Raw genomic sequence first — 19862 nt, forward strand, 5'->3', positions numbered from 1 at the left:
GTAGGGACTTGTAGGTCTCTTCCAGCTGAACTATGCTATTCTCATTCAGAATGTGAACAGAGAAAAAGAAATAGTTTTTCCCACTTTGTTGGAATTTGACAGAATGTAAATTAAAGATGCCTTGTCCAAAGTTGCACAGCAGTTTAGCAATTGCATTTCAAAACGGTGTTTTGGCAGTTGAAGAAATTACACTGCCAACAGAGCTGTTGAGGGAAAAAAAGGAGTAGTTTTGTGGAGGATGTGTGATGGGCTCTACAAAGAGTCTCTGGATGTTTCCCCTGGAAAGCACTGATTTTGTTTGAAAGCTAAGGCTCTTTCAGCTTGGGCGTCTTCTAGTTTTACAGCAAAAACTTAGTATTTCTCAGAGGAAACAGGGACTTGTACAAATTGAGTTGAATCCTCAGCTTCCTATTTAAAAAATGTCTTTAAGGGAAATGTACAATCAGGCCACAACTGTGCAATGGCATTAGTCCCGAAGTTAATCCCAATGGCATTAGTCCCTAAATTAATCCCAGATGCATACCAGTTCACAAGGAAGCCATCTACTTGGTTGTCTCATTTATGAAATCTCACCTGGCATGTAAGGCTCACATTGAATCTCATCCTACCATCACCTTTAACACACTTGTTTTACCCATGCTTTTATGCTTCATAAAATGAGCTTCCGTAAGTGTTAGCAACTCCAAGTCAGCACCAATTCTTTTGATAAAAATAACCTGCTATGATTGTCTGAGCAATCATAGTTAAATTATACCATCACTTCCATACAGTTCCATAACAATATTCGTCTAGTGGTTCTGATACAACAGAGCTTCTTTATCTAATAGTTAACGTTAACACACTTCGATAAGTAAGAAACGCATAGATCGATATACTTTTCCAGGGGAAAATATTTTAAAGACTGTACATTAGTATAAATAAAAAGGCAAAACCCCTCAAAGTCTGGAGGAAGATGCAAAAGTGCTTCTTTACAAGAGGGTTTTCGTCCACTCTTACTTAAGTCAACTGAAGGGAAGATCTGAATAAAGCCACGGTGCCTTCTCCCACCCTACTCTGACCGTTCACCGAGATCCAGTGCTTAGTGCTGTTCCCAAACCGTTTCCACTGAGACTGGATGAACTGTCAGACGCTACCATTATTTGTAAACTTAAGCTCCCTCCCAGTCTCTCCTGCCATTTCCACATCCACTTCTTCCCCTTCTGATAAGGCATGAATCATCATCAGAAATCACTCTCCAGGCCATTAACAAACTAAACATTGCACAGACTCCTAGAAGTACACAGGTGACTATTGTTACATATGCCTCCATATTAGAGGGATCAGCACTGTAAAAATACCTGCAGTTAGCAAATATTCATGTTGCATTTATGAGCATTTTCATTCCGGTACACACACTATTGAACAATATTATCGTGGTAGGAAGGCTAGGTAGGTATTCCAGCAAGGAAGACTGCTTTGCTGCTATATTAATACCTTATATTATAGTGCAATAATCCTGTGCTCTACAGAGTCTCAGACTGGTTCATTGGAGGGGGGGGGGGGGGAAGTGTATGGCTTTAAAATGCTTGCAGCATTGGGTCGAAAAAGGCACAGATGTTGCAGCAAATCCTTGAAACAACATAAACTCACCATGCTCGTCTGAGCCTATCCAAAAAAGTATTCACCGTGGCCAGACCAAGGGTTCTGTGCTGTGCCCGGCTAATTCAACAGCAGGGCACCCTGCTTGGGAGAACCACTAATCTTCAAATGTAGCATTAAAGAAGATGAGACCAAGGCTACAGAGACTTTTGTTAAACTGAGCATAAGAAAAGAATCATACCTTCCCAAGCCTCAAAAGAATTTCTACAAAATCTTAGATATTTCTGCGATGACTTCAGGAGATGATTAACTTACAGCAAGTGACTCCTAACAGAATTTTCAGATGCCTTTAGGAATAAGGAAGGACTCCAGTAATCTCTCACTCTCATATGCAGTCTCGAGAAAGCATATGCCTGAGAAACAGAGGAAAACCAGAGTAAGGAGATGGGGAAGTCCAGAACGTTATTCGCAGTAGCTGCTCTCATTTGACCAGATCAAGACTGGCACAGTGTTAGCAGAGGTACGGAATAGATGTGAAAGCCTCAGACATTTCTGACCAGCAGGTAACACCGTGGGCTGCAAGTGGTAAGATTGCGTGCATTTTTTTTTTGCAACACAGTAAAAAGTGAAGTTAAAAATATCAAATCCACCAGACCAAAAAGATTTCCATCCTACTCAAGTTATGAGAGGAAAAAATCCTCTCAGGAGATTGAAAGAGATGTACTCTGTAAACATGCACATCTGTGGTTCCCAAGCCCATCGTTCAAAACTTCTGTCATCAGTTTATTTTCTCCCATGGGTCTTCTCCAATTCAGTGGCTGTCACTCCAGTGAAAACCACAACACAAAGCTGACATTTATTGAAGATGGGCAGGGCCCCATGAACTCTACTGTGGCACTGCAGACGAATCTAAACATCATCTTTACTCACAAATTTCCATTCAGTTCAGTGAAAGCAGAATTGCCTCTGAGGTGTGGGAATAATAAAGAGAAAATTCTCCTTTCGGTTGCACCTAAGAACAGGCTTGCAGAGGCGCCGGTGGGAAGCCTGCTGGAAACAAAGGGGCCGTGTGGGAGTCAGGGAAAGCAGAATATGCTTTCCACCACCTAGAAAAGAAGCATCTTTTCTACCGCACAAGTCACACCCACCTTTAGCACTGCTGTTTCTTAATTGCAGTCCCACTAATCTGCAATTTTCTGCACATCAGTGAGCCAGTTGTGTTCAGAGGGAAGACTGGTATCACTGCTGAGAGCTCAGGTCAGGGCTTGAGCCCATTTTTCTGTATTCCATCATGGGGAGAAAAAAAACCAAAACCACCCTCAACAAGAAGAGAGAGAACCTGTTCAGTTTCATCACTCCACTGCCACCCCATGAGGTTTTGTTTGCTTGCTTGAACATACAATCAAAAATATATTCCAGGTGTAGCCAGATTCAAAAGTACCTCCCTGCAATACCACAAACTGACGACGATCCCCCGCTGAAACGTACACCCACAGCTCAACAGGTACCAGGGGTGGTCCGGTCCGGGTTGTCAGCTCATTAAGGGAAGGGATGGCATCACATTGTGGGCATCCAGACCTTACCTCCTCTAAAGTTCAAGAAGAGTCACAGGTGGGCATTTCATGCCCTGACTCCTACGTTCCCAAGACAGATGTCAAAATGTGGATCTCCTGGACTTCACGGTTGGTAACAGCCTAGCAGATGCCAGGAAGGGCCACCAGAGACATCGCAGAAACACGCGCAAGTCCTGCGTGAAATAATTTGTGTAGCCCTTTGAATACTGTTTCATAACGCCCCTTCTCCAAATCAAAGCCGGTTTTCACGTTGTCTGTCACGGCACATGTCTCCGCCAAGAACTAAAGACAAACGGTGCGGGTTTTTGCATTCTGGGACGTAGTTTTTAAAACGCTATTCCTGGATTTTGTTACACTCGCGCGTCTGGCCAGCCGCTGTGGTAGTTAGGAAAGAAATCGCTGCTTTTCGTACTGGCAGACAACACTTAGCACTTTCACAACCATTCACGGGGCTGTTGTACCAGGGAGAAATGAAAAGGGCACGAGTCAACCGGCAAAACCCCACACTTCCTCGCTTGGTGAAACCTCCCCAGCAGCAACCTGCTGCTCTCCGACCGGCAGCTGCTCCCGCCCAGGGCTCAGCCCCCTCCCTCCGTGGCTTCTGGGACGCCTTTTACCCCTCTTCTTCACCCCTGCTGTGGCCCGGCAAGCCCTGAAGCAATCCCAAACGTTTCACTCCCAACAGAGGAAAAACAAGCCGAGGAGAACAACCACCAAAAAACCCGCCAGACCCAGGGGAGTGAAACGCTGCCGCTGACCAGAGAAGCCGACGGAGGAGAACCGTGCTCCTCTGGAAAAAAGCCTGTGGACAACCCTCCCCAATTTCCAGGCACCTTGCCCCGGCACTCCGGGACCAGGTGCCCCCCAGAGGACAGCGCTGCCTCTGGCTCCTGCCCAGGCCGTGGGGTGCCACTCCGCGCCTTCCGCCGCGCAGCCGTGAGGCGGCCATTTCCCCTACCTCTGCAGGTGGAGGACGGCGAGGCTTGCGAGGTCCCCGCCGGCTGTCCGAGGGGGGGTCGGGCCCCCCGGCACCCTCGGGCGGCGGGCGAGAGCCGGGGGGTGCCGGCGCTCCCCGGCGGTCGCTCGCACGGGGCGGGAAGGCGCGAAGAACCTGCCCCTGAGGAGCGCCGGCCGGCGGGAGCGGCCGTTAGCGCGGGAAGGGCAGCGCACCCTGTCAGCGGCGGGGCTGCTGCCCGCTCTGCTCACCCGCCGCCTCGGGCTGCAGCGCCGACGGCCACCCTGAGCCAGCTGGTGGCCGTGCAAGCCTGCCCAGCAGCCCGAGGTCGCCAGAGAATTAGGAGCGTGCTGGCAGAGAGCAGGCGAGGGCTGCGCTCTGCGGCTGCCTGGCCAGGCTAGCTGGGGGTGGCCACCCTGACAGAGCTCCCTCCCAGGGAAGCTGCTGCCCAGGTGGAAGGCTGCAAAGACCGCACCTCCCCTCCGGAGCCTGCACCCGCCCGAGGTGTGCCACGTCTGGTGGAGTCCCTCAGCGAGCGGAGGAGCTGCAGGAGGAGGGCAGCAGTCGGCAGGCTGCGCTGGATGGGGGAGGAGGAGCTGAGACTTTGCCAGAAGAAACAGGAGGGCCCCGCGGTGCTGGCCGCCCGGGAGTGCTGCAGGATGTCACAGGGAGGCTGCCCCGCTGGTTCAAGCACGGACTGCTATCCCCTGCTCCTTTTCCATGCGGGCACCAGGACACGGTAAAGCAAAACCCGGGCAAGGTCAAGCAGGACTTGAGAGTCTTGGGGGCAGGAGCAAAAGGGACGGGTGCCCGAGCGAAGTACTCTTCTGTCCTGCCAGTCAGAGGTAGGGGTGCGTAACCGAAAAAGCCGGTCAAAGAAACTCTCTGAGGCTCGATTTTGGAGTTTGAGAAAGCAGGCATTCTTTATGGCAGCGCTGGCTGCACGGGGGGGTAGTTCCTCCTAGCGTGCATACCGTTACCTACAGCAAAGCAAGCTTATATTGTTCTAATCATGTAGTTATTTATGTTATCATTGACATAGTGTCTGCCCTTTGGGCATGCGCAGTGTGGCTCATCTCTTTTTCCTAGTTAGCTGGCCTCGGCACGTTTTAATGGCTGGATGCACCAATGTCTGTCCCGACGGCAGGTGGGGGACAGGGCTCTGCCCTTCATGAGACCCCCAGCCCCTGGAGTGGCGGCTGGAAGATGGGTAGGTCAAAGGACCCTGATGGGAGCCCTGCAGGGCCTCATCCATTGGACCAACGGGCACCTTCCCTTGTCACACAGAGCATCTCATGGGCTGGAAAAGGGATGCTCTGGCGAGTTTCTGGCAAATCTCTGGAGAAGAGCTTCTCCCCACCCCTCTCCCAGGGGGTTTCTCGGCTCTGGTGCCCTTCCCAAGGACAGCCCCACAGGTGGGTGCAGCCAGCATGGCAGGAAAGAACAGGCAGCAGCCACAGCGGTCAGCACTGCGGGAAAGCCAAGGATAAAGCCTTATCACCCAAGTGTGATAAAGCCTTAATAGCCAAGTGTGCTGCTCCACGGACAGGAGTATTCCTGCCTAAGCTCACCACACATTGCATTTCCCTGTGGCTTTCGGCAGGATATGAATGGCTCTTCAGTGCCGGTGGTTGCTCCCCTCTTTCAGTAACAATTGCAAATTTTCTTCCTGTTGGACCTGCCTCGGTTCCAGTCTCTTGGGGATTGAAAGCTGGCACAGCATGAGCGCCAGAGACATTCCCACAGCTTGGCTGGCATCCACAAGGAGGAGTCTGCCTTTAGCCACGATGGTCATTTCCAGGGAAAGCAGCTTGTTGTATTGACCAGGACCCTACGCGGACAATGGAAGAGCAGGGATGCGGCCATTTGCCACAAGTCCAGTGGAGCAGGCTGCTCAAACACAGCCCACTGTGACTTTCTGTGCTGCTGGGCCTGTGGGGACGAAGGATTAAGCCTGAATTACCTACATGAAATAGAGCTATCGCTAGCCTCGTGCAACGGCACCCAGGAGCTGGTCCTGAAAACCACCAATCCAGGACACGGGAAGCTTTTAACCGCTGTGGCTGTTCTGGAATAGACTGTGCCGTGTGCATCCATTTCTATTAAGAACCCTTCTCCTGCAGCTGAAAAGGAGTTTGAGATCTTGCGTATGGCTAACGGGGGTTGGTGGCCTTGGAGGGTGGCTGAGGCTTGGGGCTTGCATTGCCCGTGACCAGCTATGATCACAGAGTGACAGAGGAAAGACTTTCCCTGGGGAAGAGGCACCAGGGAGTGGTTGAGGTGGAGGAAAACTTCACCACGGTTTTGCTTGCAGGTGGAAAGTTCTGGATCAGAGAGGAATTCTACATCTTCCATAGCATGGCACAGGTAGAGGCTTCTGTTGGTACCAAGCGGAGGCAGAATGTCAGACAAAGTGGCTCATTGAATGGGAATGATCTAGGGAAATCTACTTGGCTATTAAAAGCCCCATTGCTCTAGCAGTTGAATCTTTTTTCTCTAGTCCTTTTTTTTTTGGAAGGGGGTGGCGGGAGGGGCATGGATACTATATCTTCATACCTACCAAAACAGGCATTGTAGCAGTCAAGATGGAATACGCCTTTCTCGCGTACCTTTTCTTTTTTGAACACGGTGAATTCAATCTGCTGATCAATAGCCCACTGAGTTCAACAGACACCTTGGATTTTTATCCTTCGGCTCAAGAGCTAGACGCAACCTCCTGTCATTGGTGTTAGCACAATTAATGCAGATAATCTGCTATCTTCTACCTAATAATCTAGGCTACATACTATCTAACGATCTATGCGAGAGTACAACCTGATCCAATGTTACACACAACATCAGCACTGTGAAGAGCTGTGACATTCCAATGAAAAGGGAGACATTTTGAACACCTTTTAATAGCTTGCAGGAATGCAAAGGGGAAGCACTGTGTAAATAATACCAAAACCAATATGGATTTTCCCCCTAAATTTCTGAACCTACTGTGACAAGCGATGGCCTATCAAAGTGCATGTCTGCACCCCCTGCGCTGCACCACGCGGGACCTGTTCACATTCCCTGGTCTGGGAGATGGGGCAGAGTGGACCCTCAGGCAGCTTGCAGGTGGCACACAACCGGGAGGAGAGGCTCACGTGCCGGAGGGTCCTGCTGTCAATCAGGGGCATCTTGACAGGCTGGAGAAAGGGGCTGACAGGAACCTCATGTAGTTCAGCAAGGGGAAGAGCAAAGTCCTGGAGACCTGGGGATGAACAAGCCCTTGCACCAGTAACTGCTGGGGGACACCCAGCTGGAAAGCAGCTGTGCAGACACCTGGGGTCATGGCGGACGCCAAGCTGACCAATTTAGAGCCAGAAAAGTGCCCTTGGGGCAAAGAAGGCTAACTGCATCCTGGGCTGCAGCAGGGAAAGCATTGGCAACAGGCGGAGGTAGGTGGTCCTTCCCCTCCGCTGTGTCCATCCAGCCCTGGGCTCCCCAGTGCCAGGCAGAGCCGGCCATACTGGAGAGAACTCTCGCCCCAGTGCCCCTCCCACTTTCCGTTGGGCTCAGAATGTTGGTCAGTTGGAGCCCACAGCCACCAGAGACAGCAGCACGGAGCTGTGCTGGCATGGAGGAGCGCTGGGAGGAGGCAGGATCTGGCCGAGCAGCACCGAGCCGGCACCGGCACCTCGCTTCCCATCCCCGCTGTCGCCGACTGGCCCGCGTCCTCGGTCCACGGCGAGGGTCCTCCTCTCCCGGGCAGGATGGGCCAGGCCAACTGCTGCTGCGTCTCCAGGTGGGCTCTCCCTGTGCCTCGGGGACACGCGGGCACGGCCGGGACCCGCAGCGGCGGCCTTTCTCATGCCCGCCGCTCTCTGCTCTGCAGGGAGGCTCTCACCGACGCCGAGCCGGTGCTGAGCACGGACGTGCGGCTGACCCGGGGCCGCAAGAGGAGCGAGAGACGCCTTCTCCTCCTCCAGGATGAACTGCTCATCGCCAAGTTGCAGTAAGACCCTCAGAGCCCAGCTGCCTTTCCCCCATCCCTGGCCCTGGCACCAGGGCAGGGACACCCCGGCACCAGCCCCCGGCCCCGGGACCGTGGTGCTGGATGCACCCATCGATGTCTGTCCCAAGGGCAGGTGGGGGACGGGGCTCTGCCCGGGGGGACCCCCAGGAGGCCACCTCCAGCTCACCGCCTGCCTCTCCTCTCTGCAGACGTGGCACCACCCTGTGCCCACAGCTCCGCCTGGCCCTGGACCAGCTGTGGGTGCTGAGTGGCGGAAAGGAGGCAGCGGGGGAGGAAAAAGAGGAGGAGGAAGGCAGCGACGAGGACAGGACCTCCATCATCCTCATCTGGCCCACCGGCTCCTGCGTCGCCGCTTTTGGGTGAGTCGTGGTGCCACGTCCCATGGCCGGGCAGGAGAGGTTCCCAACCATGCCCACGCCATCCTGTGAATGGCCTCTGCCCTGCGTGCAGAGCCTGGGCAGGGAGCGGGAAGCACGCCGGCAAGGAGGGATGGGGGCATTGCCAGGTCCTGCATCCCCTGGTGCCCTTCGGGTCCCCAGAAGAGAAGGGCAAAAGCAGCTGCTCTGGCAGGACACGGGGAGCCAGGGCTTGGGCAGCGTCTCTGTCCTGCCCCGTGGGGCTTCATCCTGCCCCTGTGTCCTTCCCCACGGGGCAGGGCTGCGCAGGCGCCTGCCTCTGCCCACGGGCTGCGGGGCAGCGGGGCCTGACGCTGGTTCTCCTCTCTTTCTGCAGCTCCCAGGCACTGAAGGAGCTGTGGGTGGGCACACTGCTGGGGTAAGCCGGGGGGGATGCTCCAGGCACAGCCGGACGGGGGAACACAGCTTCCCAGCTGGGGAGAGGTGCCCTCGCGGCTGCGGGCAGCTCTCGGGCAGAGCTGCCTCACAGGAGAGAAGGGGCAGCTTGGGGCTCAGCCAGCTCTCTCCCTGTCCCTTCCCGGTGCACAGGACACCAGGAGGAGCAAAGAGAGCCCGCGTGATCCGTCTCCCCTCCCTCAGACCCCTGGAGAAGGAGCTGAGCCGCCGCCACGCCGTGAGTGTCTCTCCGGTCTGGGCTCTGTCCCCGAGCCCTGGTCCTCCAGCCGAGCGGCAGAGGCATCGCTGCTCACCTTCCTCCGCTCCTTCTCTCTTGCCCAGTGGAGGACATTCAGCGCCAGGAGCCTGGAGAGGCTGATGGAGGGCCAGGCAGAGGTGAGAATGGCTGCCTTTCACCCGCCTCTGGCTGTGCCGGCGTCTGCGGCCAGCGGGGTGAGCTTGTGCGGCAGGGATGGAGGGAAGAGTGGTCCCACGGTGCCACTCGGGTCCCAGCTCTGCTGCGCTCAGGCTGCTGGTGCCGGGCGGCAGCTCGCCGGTGGCCCCTTCTGCTGCGGGGCTGCTCTCTAAGCGCAGCCTGCTTCTTGCAGGATCATCCCAAGCAAGGGCCACCGACAGACCCATCTATCAAAGCTGGGGGACTTTGCCGCTCACCAGGTGAGTTCTGGAAGGAAACGCGTTGTCCTGCAAATGGTTGAGCTGTGCTCACTTGTCCCTTGAGTGTCGCCATGCAGGTATGGCACCCCAAGGGAGGACGTCACCTGGACGAGCAAGGACACCCGCTGGGCAGCAGCCGCTGGACGTGGTTCTGCAGGGACCCAGAGCCTCTGCTGCTGCCCACAGCTTGGAGGAGGGCTGGGACAGGTTGTCCCGGTGGCACGCCGGCCCTCAGGAGCCTCCGAGCTGGAGCCGCTGAGCTGGAGCTGTGGTTCCAGCTGCTGGCTCCCTGCCCATCCTGCCGCACCGCTCAGCACCGTGCTGCAGGCAGGGCAGGCTCTGGGAGTGCTGGCCCGGCTGTCTCCATTGACGCGCTCTTGCTCCGTTTTCCTTTTCAGAAGGAGGGAACAGCAGCAGCAGCAGCAGCAGGAGGAGGATGGGGCTGCCCTGGCCCTTTGCTCTGCGGAGGACCCCGGCCGCTGCCCAGGCGCCAGGGCAGGTGGGCTCCGGCTGCAGCAGGGCGCTCTTTGGACAGCCCCTGGCAGCCCTCTGCGGGGAGGACGGCTCCCTGCCCCAGCCCATCCAGGTAAGCCAGCCTGGGCAGGGGGTCCCCAGCCCTCCCTCCGGCTGCTCCAGAGGGGAGGTGGGTGTCCGCAGGAGCTGTGGGGATGGGGGGTTGGGCCCTTCACCCCCAGAAGACGCTTCTGGTGCCAGCCCCTTTGGCGGGGGCAGGGAGCAGGATCTGGGGCAGTGCTTTGGTCACTGCTGTTGGAAGGCAGCTTCTCAGCCAAGCAACTGTCCTCCTGGCCCTCCTGCAGGAGATGCTGGCTGTCCTGCACCAGGAAGGACCGTCGACAGAAGGGGTATTCCGAAGAGCTGCCAGCGGGACAGAGTTTCGTGAGCTGCGGGAGGCCCTGGACCGCGGTGCGGATGTCGACCTGGGCAGCCAGCCTGCGCTGCTGCTGGCCGTCATCTTGAAGGTGAGCGCTTCTGACCTGCAGCTGGAAGAGCTCCTGCCTGGCCCTGGAGTGTTCAGAGGCTCACCTGGAGCCCCTGGCATTGCAGGACTTCCTCCGAAGCATCCCCGCCAAGCTCCTGGTGACAGACCTCTTCGAGGACTGGATGGCAGCGATGCAGAAGAGCGGCAAGGAGGAGAAGGTTGAAGAGCTGAAAGCGTAAGCGTGGGCAGCAGCCTTCCTGTTGAGGAGGGACTGGTAGAGGCCTGGGATTTGCCTGAAAAGGGACAGTCTCCTTAAAAAGCTGTGTCTTCTGACAGCTTGCTTTAGCTGGGGTGGGCTTAGATTTCGGGGGAAAGGGCATGGACAGGGAGCCTTCCCTTGCCTGGGCTCGGGTGAAATGAGGAGCTGGGAAGCAACGCCGTGCTTCCTTCCTGAAGCGCAGGAGCACTGACCGCTGGCTGAGAGCACCTGGAAAGCTGCGCAACCCACCTGCGTTAGGCAAGCTTCGGGGACGGCTGTGGGCAACATCTGCTCCGTTAACGTTGAGTTCCTGTTCCCTCAGGGTGGCCGAGAAGTTGCCTGGAGCCAATCTCCTCCTCCTCAAGCGGCTGCTGGCCCTCCTCCAGCACATTGGCCACAACGCCTCCAGCAGCAGAATGACCGCCAGCAACCTGGCCATCTGCCTTGGGCCAAATCTGCTGAGCCCACCTAACGAGGACCTGCTCCCCCTCGAGGCCATGCTGGTGGTGACTGAGAAGGTGCGCTGTACTGAGCAGCCGGCTGCAGCCTTGCCGGCCCATGTGAGCTTGGCTGCTCAGAGGTCCCTGGCTGCCTCCTCTCTTGAGCAAATGCTGGTGGGGCAGCTGCCTGCAAGAGCAGCCCCACAACCACGGCCGCCTGCGCAGAGGCAAGGGTCGGGAGTGGGAAAGGCTGCGTGATACTTTTTCAGGCACCTGGGTTGAGACCGAGGGTTTGATGTGTGCAGGTGAACGTGCTGGTGGCGTTTCTCATTGAAAACTGCGGTGACATCTTTGTGGAGGAGATGGCTGGCCGCTCCTGTCCATCAGCCGGGGAGTCGCCAGCACCCATGGACAGAGCCACAGGTAGGAGGAGGAACTGAGGGCTGTCACAGGCTGGGGCTTGGGGTACCACAAATCTCAACGTCGAGAAGACAGCTGGTGTAGGGCTTTGGGTGGGTTTTGCTTTAGGTGTGCTTTACTTCCAAGGAGTCACTTTGTTGCACGTGCTTTTCCTTTCTAGACCTGCATTTGGAAGAGCAAAGTGGCCCTGCAGGCAGAGCAGACAAGGACCACCAGGCAGAAGCCTTGCTGCATGCACCACCCGCCTCTCTGCTGGACGTCCTCAAAGAAGCTGGGGGAGACGCGGTGGTGGAGTCCGAAACGGCAGAGGTATGGCAGCTCCATCAGGAGCTACCCTCCTACCCGAGACACGGTATCCCCGTGTTTGTTGAGCTGCCAGAAACGAACTGAGTGTCACACACCCGTGTGAACCCTGTGTTCCAAAGTGAGGCCCTTGGAAGAAAGGGCTAATGCAAACCAGCCAAAGGGATCTTCTCTGTAGGGCTAAGGCAGCATTTTGCCAGACAGTCGCCTGCTACTCCAGGGTGTCCCTTGCCACCTGCTGACTCTGACATTTCTGTTGTAGGCACCCGTTGCTTTGGCTCCAACCACCCCAGGGACCACAGTAGACTCCCTGGGATGCACAGAAGGACTAAAGAGCGTTTCAGAGGAAAGAAGGTAAAATGAGTCAGCTTTGGGTAAATCAAGAACTGATTCTAGTTGATCCTGGCTTTACCTACCTAATCATACTGTGGGATGGAAAGGTTTGCAGGCTCCCCCCAGGAAAAGGAAAACCGAAAGAAAAGAAAGAGAAAACAGGCCTGGGCGGAGGAGAAGGAATGCCAACGAGAAAAGAAAAGAAGGAAGAGAGAAAGAGATGGGGACTTAAAAGAAGCAGGAAGGTCCAGCAGGTCAAGAAGCCCAGGTGTGTACCAGGCTCTGCTGCCCATCTTTCCCAGCTCTCAGCGCTGCTCCAAGTCAGTCCGACCCACTGGCAAGGGATGGTGCTGCGCAGGGCTTGGAAATAACTCCGTGGCCGCTCCCCAGGGGCTCCCCATCGAGCCCTGCTGTGTGGCACGGGGGCCCTGTGCATCTCTGCACGCACGCAGGTCTCTAAGGGCATTACCCGTGGGGATAAGGCGCCAGAGCCGTCCCCTAGTCGATGCCAGCCATAGCTCTCTCTTCTGGGCTATGAACAATTCCTCGTCAGTGGTGTTCCCCAAAGAAAGGGGAACCGAGTCATGCCTATTCCTGCCTTTGTGGGTTTATCAGTGCTCTCTGACTCTGTCGTTGTAGGGGCTGTTTCCCCGTTACTGGCTGAAGCCCTGTGACTCCCGGGCCCGCCCCCCGCCGCAGTTGATGTTCACAATAAAAGGATCTTTTCTCTCTTCTGAGTGTGTCTGCCATACGATATTCTGGACTAGGTAGACGGGGTTTTGTGATGAGTCCTCGGGGAGGAGTCTGGGATCTTGCCTTGTCCCAGCAGCCTTTCCAGCAGGCATCAGGGCTGAGTTCAGGCGCTTTAGGAGTGAAACCAAAGCACAGACTCACACAGGAGGGTGGAGGTTGGAAGGGACCTGTAGAGGTCCTCTGGTCCAACCCGCCTGCTCAAGCAGGCTCACCTAGAGCAGGTTGCCCAGGACAATGTGCCCTTGGGTTTTGAACGTCGCCAAGGACGGAGACTCCGCAAACTCCCTGGGCAACCTGTGCCAGTGTTTGACCACCCGGACAGGAAAAAGTTGTTTTCTCATGTGCAGCTGGAGCATATCATGGGGTTTAATTTGTGCCTGTTGCCTCTGGTGCTCTCAGTGGGCACTCTTGAGAAGAGCCTGGCTCCCTCATCTTCATTCCCTCCCAGCAGGTTTAGATAGATAGATAGATAGATAAGACACCCCCACACACCCCCAGGCTTTCTCTTCTCCCCACTGAAGTGTGCCAGCTTAAAAGCACCAGGGAAAAGTCGGCTTCCTTGAGGCTCCTTGTTTTGCAGGTGACCTGGAGACCTGGAGGTCCGTGAGGTTCCCCTGCCAAGAGAGGCGGAGGGCTGGAGGGCACAGCTGGACTCCTGCTCCTGCAACAGCAAGGACTCACTGGCCAGAAATGGCCCCGAGGACCCTGGCAAGGGGCTGTGCTCAGTGCTGCAGAGGAAGGCCAAACCCCCCCGGGACCTGTGCCAATCTGCCCAGGGGAAAAAACTCCTTCCTGAGCCCAGCCCTGGTGCCCTGAGCAGGGTCTGGGGAGCTCCTGCGGGGGAGCGCGTTTGGGGTGGGCAGCCAGGGACCTTTTCCAGCCCGTTTGGTGCAGAGGCACAGGTGGGCGTGGGGCATCGGTCCCGGGAGAGCCGTCGCTGACTCCTCTTTCCCGGGAAGGGCAGGTCGCTCTCGCCGTGTCTCTGTCCTGCGCCCACCCGGGTTTCTTTGTCCTGCCAGCTGCTGCCCAGCGAGGAGGGTTCAGCTGAGCTCAGCAGGGACGTCCCGGGACCCGCCGAAGGAGAGCTCCTGCTTGGTCAGCATCCTGACCGCTTCGCCTTGGGGGGGGCTCCGGCACTGTGCCGAGCTCCGCCGAGCCGAGCCGAGTGGAGCCAAGCCCAGCGAAGCCGAGCCGAGCCGAATGGAGCCGAACTGAGCCGAGCCGAGCCGAGTGGAGCCAAGCCCAGCGAAGCCGAGCCGAATGGAGCCGAACTGAGCCGAGCTTTGCCGAGCCAAAGCCGAGCTTTGCCGAGCCGAGCCGAGCCGAGCGGAGGCGGTCGGGTGCAGCGGCATGGGCAGGCAGGGCGGGCAGCGCTGCCTGCGGGCGCGGTGCGGCTCCTCCAGTCGCAGGTGATGGTGGGCAGGAGCCGGCCCCTCGGCACCGCGCACCGGGCGCTGCAGCTCCTTGTCCGGGGGAGCACGGGCGCGGAGACCTCCTGCCCACAGCAGGGGCGGGCGGGCAGATGGAGAGGGACACTGCCAGGGGCTGGGGAGCGGCCCGGGGGGCCCCGCGTCTCTGGCAGCGATTGCCCCGGTGGCAAGGACACCGATGCAAAGGGACCGAGCCGGTTCTCGTGGCTCCGGCGCTCTCCAGAGGCGCCGAGGGCCAGCCAGGACTAAGGCTGCACCCACGGCAGACTTTGCCTCGGGCTCGGCGCTGCTGGCCAGCCTGTCCCCGCTGCCCCTGGGCTAGCCCCGCTCTCGGGACGGCACGTCCCACGCGTGAAGCGGTGCCTGGGCTTGCCCTGGGAGCGGCACGGCTCGGGAGCGTTCTCCGGCTGCTGCGGCTCCCGTCCGTGCGATGGACGGAGGCGGCGGTTTCCCTGGCGGCTCTCCGCTGGTCCCGGCCTGCGGGCCGTGACCCCTCGGGCTCCATTTGGGCAGCCCTGCCCCGCACGCTGGGGACGGCAAGTGGCGCGATCCTGCTGCAGCTGCCGCGGGGACAAACCCCCGGGGGAGAAGGGGTGGGTGCGGTGGAGGGGAGGGCGGCGGGGCTGGGTGGGCTCTGGGCAGCACCGCCCGGGGCTGTCCCTGGCGGGGGTCTTCCCGGCCGGGCCCCCGGGATGGCTGAGGAGGCCGGTGCCCGCTTTTCCAGGGAGCAGCGGGCCGGGAGCGTGAGGAAGGGCAGCTGCCCGGCTTTGCGCTCCCCGGGGACCCTCAGGGCTCCCAAGGGGCCGGGCCGGGCCGGGCTTTCCCCCCTGCCCCCCCGGTTTTGCCCAGCTTTGCGCTCTGGCTTCACACGGCACTTGGGGTTGATCGGATAAGCCTTGTTTCCCGCCCCGCAAGGGTGACACTGGCTTCCCTGTTACGGACGAGCAGGAATCTGTCCTGGAGCTGAAAGCAGAAACTCCGCGGGCTTTGGCACTCAGATTTTCCTAGCTTGCTCCCGCCAGCGTCCAAGGGGACTCTAGATTTCGTGGAGCACCGTCGGGACGTTCCTCGCGGGGAGAGTCTTCGTTCCTGTTTCTGGACAAAGATGTTGGCGGCGGGGGAGTGAGCGAGCAGCCTCGTGGTGCTTGGTCGCCGGCTGGGCTGAAACCACAACAGTCCTTTTTGGTGCCCAACGTGGGGCACGAAGGGTTGAGATAACGACAGATCTGGCCAGAGCGTGTTAGAACAAATTTGTTGCGCGCATTTCTTACATTAGTCAAATAGCCGCTGGTCCCAGTGTTGGCTCATTTGTTCACGTGGCAGTGTTGTGCGAGTTCTTACATGCGCTCTGTGTGCCCTGCGGTGATGTTTGTCACCTCTGGGCGTGGGCTCAGGACTATCATTTTGCTGTCCTGGGTGACGTCGACTTACAAAACGATTACGTCACGGGTCCTGAGGTTAAGCTGGTAGCTGTGTGCGGCGCCGATGTCATTCCCGTGCCTCGGGCGCTCTCTCTCGGAATTTGTTGGTAATCGCACCCAATCTGTGGGGAAGTTGGGGGTGAATACTTTCTCCGCGCTCGTTCACCTCCCCTTCCTCCTTCAAGCTAATTACAGCAGCTTTTGAGAAGTTTGAATATCCCTGAGATGTTCAAGCCAGCACGCTCGTCTTGCTATGTCTCCCGAATGTGTTTCAGGTCTTGTTTAGGGCTCCAAAAAAGTTTTTTAAGAATACCACCCAGAGAGCTGCCCCAAGGCTGAATAGTCATGGGTGGCGTGGCATGTGGGAGAAAATGGGCAGGTATCTAGAGGACTTCTCACCTCCAATGGTTTGGAACTGCACTCCCAAACAGCTACAGGACCCTGGTGAAGTGGTAGAATATTGGAAAGGAAAATGCGGTGCCTATTCCAAAGAGGCACAACTTACCGCACTGTGCTGGGCCCTGGCCAGTATCTACCAACCACTGCTCGATATTATGCAGCACCCTCGGGGGAAGGGAGGGAAAACAGACCGACAGGCACTGCAGCTATTCCAACCCTCGTGACAAGCACTGCAGCTACCCCAACCAACCCCGGCGACAGGCGCTGCAGCTGAACCAGAGAACCAACCTGTGCTGGTGTCAGTCGCCCCTATACAGAGGGAGAAACACACGGAGAAATCGGTTCACTTAGCAAGGGATGAAGGTGAACCAGGGTCATCATGAGAACAGGAGGAAGAGGCAGAACCCGAGATAATCACCCGATCCCTGTCCCTGAGTGAGCTGCAAGATACACGAAAGGATTTCAGCTGCCATCCAGGTGAGCACATTGTTACCCGGCTGCTCCGATGCTGGGGTAACGGGGCCAGTAGCTTGGAATTAGAGGGTAGGGAAGGCAAGCAGGTGGGATCCCTGTCTAGGGAAGGGGCCATTGACAAGGCGTTTGGGAAAAAGACACGAGCCCTCAGCCTCTGGAGGGGACTTCTGTCAGGCGTGAAGGAAAAATACCCCTTCAAGGAAGATGTTACGTGTCACCCAGGCAAGTGGACCACCATGGAGAAAGGTATCCAGTACCTGAGGGAATTAGCCATGCTGGAGGTGATTTATAATGATCCGGATAACAAGCAGTCACCCACAGATCCAGATGAAGTCCAATGCACACAACCCATGTGGCGGAAGTTTCTACGACGTGCACCAGCGTCATATGCCAACTCATTGGCAGTGATGTCCTGGAAAGAAGGCGAGGGACAAACGGTGGATGAAGTGGCTGGTTGACTCCGGCAATACAAAGGAAGTCTCTCTTCCTCCCGACGGGCCCGTGTCTTGGCTGTAGAGGAACTGTCCCGGGAGTTCCAGCAATTCAAAGAGGCTATGTCCTTCTCCCCACCCGTATGGGCCCGCATCGCTGCTATTAGGAGTAAGCGTTCCTCTGCTCAAGAGAGAGGAGATAGAAGGTACACACCATGGTGTACCCTGTGGTTTTACCTGCGTGACCGTGGAGAGGACATGAGGAAGTGGGATGGAAAACCTACCTCGACCCTAGATGCCCAGGTACGTGAACTGCGAGGAAAAGCAATCAGAAAAGAGGATTCCTCCTGGAAAAATGCCGCTCCAGTTTCCAGCGGGCAGCTCCCCAGGCAGAGTAGAAGGGCTGAGCTCATTTCTGATCCAGGCATTTCCTGAGAGGCCAGAGGAGTCCAGGTGCTCCCGAGCAGCACCAAAGTGGTGCAAGCGCTTGTCTGAGCCGGGTTCCCCAGGCAGGGCTGCCGTCAGAAGCCCGTGAGCACTGACTGCCTCCTGGTTCAACAAAGAGGAACTCCTCATTTTAATGGAAAGGATGTACTTTACAGGGCAAAGGGAAATGCTGACTGTCCTGCCCCCCACGTTCTGTGTTTAGGTTTTTATTTAGTTCATTAGGAGCCTCTTCTTTTACACCAAAATCCGTTGTTGTGTTTGGCACAAGAGAACGAACGGGGACATTGTTTTCTTCCTACAAACGTTGCCGTTAGGCTTTTGTGGGATAAAAAGTGGCTTCTTTTTTGATCATCGCTCGGCTAGGTCACTGACCATTGGAGCTTTTCGGTTGTGTCTGTTTGAGAAGCAAAAGGTGGCTGCCAGAAAGGCTCCAGACAGCTATCTACGAGGGTGTTTCCTCCCCCAAACCCCAGAAGAGCGTAACGCTGCTGCTGTTGCATTTCTGTGGCCCTCCAGGAATCCCACTGTGTGTGTAGGGGAGGGATGAAAAAATCTCTGGGAATCTTTGCGTGAAGGGCGCCTAGACCAAGAAAAGGCAAACCTGCTGACATCATCGCAATTTGGGAGAGAAAGGGCTGAGCTACCAGGGCCACTGCCAGCATACTGTCATTAGGCACCAGAGTTAACGTTGACTCGAGAGGCCTGGGCAGAGCCCAGACCCCCCCGAAAGCAGCTGCAAGACCTGTCACGAGGTACAGGCCAACTCCTCTGATGCTTCGGGCTCACGCTGGAACCCAAAGCGCTCCAAGCCCCAAAATGCAGCTGCCTCTGCAGCGCAGCAGCAGCAGCAGCCAGTGCAGAGCAGCGTGGGGAGCTGGAGCAGAGGGAGGGGGCGCCCGGGCCGGGCTTGGCTCATCTCGGCTCCCTTCGGCTCAGCTCGTTTCGGCTGGGCTTGGCTGGGCTCCGCTCGGTTCGGCTCATCTCGTTTCGGCTCGGCTGCCCTCGGCTCGGTTCGGCTCATCTCGTTCGGGCTCGGCTGCCCTCGGCTGCCCTCGGCTCCGCTCCGGCCGCAGCCCCGGCCCGGCCCCGCCTGAGGCAAGGGCGGGCGGAGGGCGCGGCAGGGCCGGTGGCCGTGGCGGGGGCTCCTCCCCGTCCGTGGAGCAGTGGGCTGCCCGGCGGTCGCCAGCGCCGGGGCTGCCCAGGGGCCTCGCAGGCCGGCAGCGGGGCTGAGGCGGCGGCGGCGGCATCTCCCCTCGCGGCAGGCCGGGGCGCCGGGTCCCGGCCTTCCCCCCGCAGGCCCTGCCAGCCCCGGCCCCTCCCTGCCGCCCCCGGGGCTGCGGGGGCAGCAGGGGACTGCCTGCCGCTGGGGGGGGGCACCGCGGAGACGTGCGGCTGAGGAGAGAAAGGAGTTTCTGCCGGCTGTCCCCGCAGGGAGCCGCAGCCGCCGGGAGTGTCCCTCACAGCCCGGCGTCGGTGGCGGGCTGCGACACAGTCCTGCCCGGGCGTTCTTGGCAGCCCCCGGGGCAAGAGGCCTGTCAGGCTTCAGGGAGGTCGGCAGTGGCATTTCCAGAGCCGTCACGTCCCGTTGGCTCTCCTGCTTCCTTCCCCAGGCTGGGAGAAAGGAGGACGTCCTCGAAAGCAGGTACCTGTCGGTTGCCCGAAACCAGGCTTCTTCATGCAGGCAGGCTTGTGTACGGACTTACAATGGGCAGGTGAGCATGTTGAAGCTACAGCCTGCAGTTTGGTGACTGCAGGTAGCAGTGAGTTCATAGGAGACCCTAAATTCAGATGGTGGGGGCTGCTCTTTTCCTGCCTTCTTTCACTGAGCGTGGAAGCAGTCGCTTCCGAGTGGCTACTGCCCTCACACAGGCTGAGCATCGGCCTGAGAGAGTAATGGGAGCTGTAAAAAGCGCTCCTATTTCACTGCCGTGTGTGGATTTCGTGCTTCCGTGGGAAAAGAGGCTGGTTTTACTGATGGTATTTTGAAATTTTGTTTAAAGCGTTCAACTGAGAAGCTCTAGAGCCTTTGTAGTGGTTTAACCCCAGCCGGCAGCTAAGCCCCGCACGGCCGCTCGCTCGCTGCCCCGCAGTGGGAGGAGGGAGAGAATCGGAAGGGTGAATCAACTCGCAGGTTGCGATAAAGGCGGTTTAATCAGTCAAGCAAAAGCTGTGCATGCGAGCAAAGCAAAATCAGGAATTCGTTCAGTGCTTCTCGTTGTCTGGCAGGTGTTTAATC

The 19862-nt window shown here is 57.5% G+C and overlaps 2 protein-coding genes across 2 annotated transcripts in view; both read left to right on the forward strand.

Annotated features, from left to right (window-relative positions):
* LOC128142893 (electroneutral sodium bicarbonate exchanger 1-like) overlaps positions 1-19862 on the forward strand; it is a 62366-nt gene that overhangs the window by 26014 nt on the left and 16490 nt on the right. The gene's annotated exons all lie outside the window — the stretch shown is intronic.
* LOC128142894 (T-cell activation Rho GTPase-activating protein-like) lies at positions 9992-12495 on the forward strand. Its single transcript, XM_052789574.1, has 7 exons — positions 9992-10162; positions 10395-10556; positions 10642-10751; positions 11098-11293; positions 11521-11638; positions 11796-11944; positions 12201-12495. Exons 1-7 carry the CDS (start codon positions 10013-10015, stop codon positions 12294-12296), a joined length of 981 nt encoding a protein of 326 aa, XP_052645534.1. The 5' UTR covers positions 9992-10012; the 3' UTR covers positions 12297-12495.

Source organism: Harpia harpyja, chromosome 6 (genome assembly GCF_026419915.1).
Source record: "Harpia harpyja isolate bHarHar1 chromosome 6, bHarHar1 primary haplotype, whole genome shotgun sequence".
NCBI classification, from domain to species: Eukaryota; Metazoa; Chordata; class Aves; order Accipitriformes; family Accipitridae; genus Harpia; species Harpia harpyja.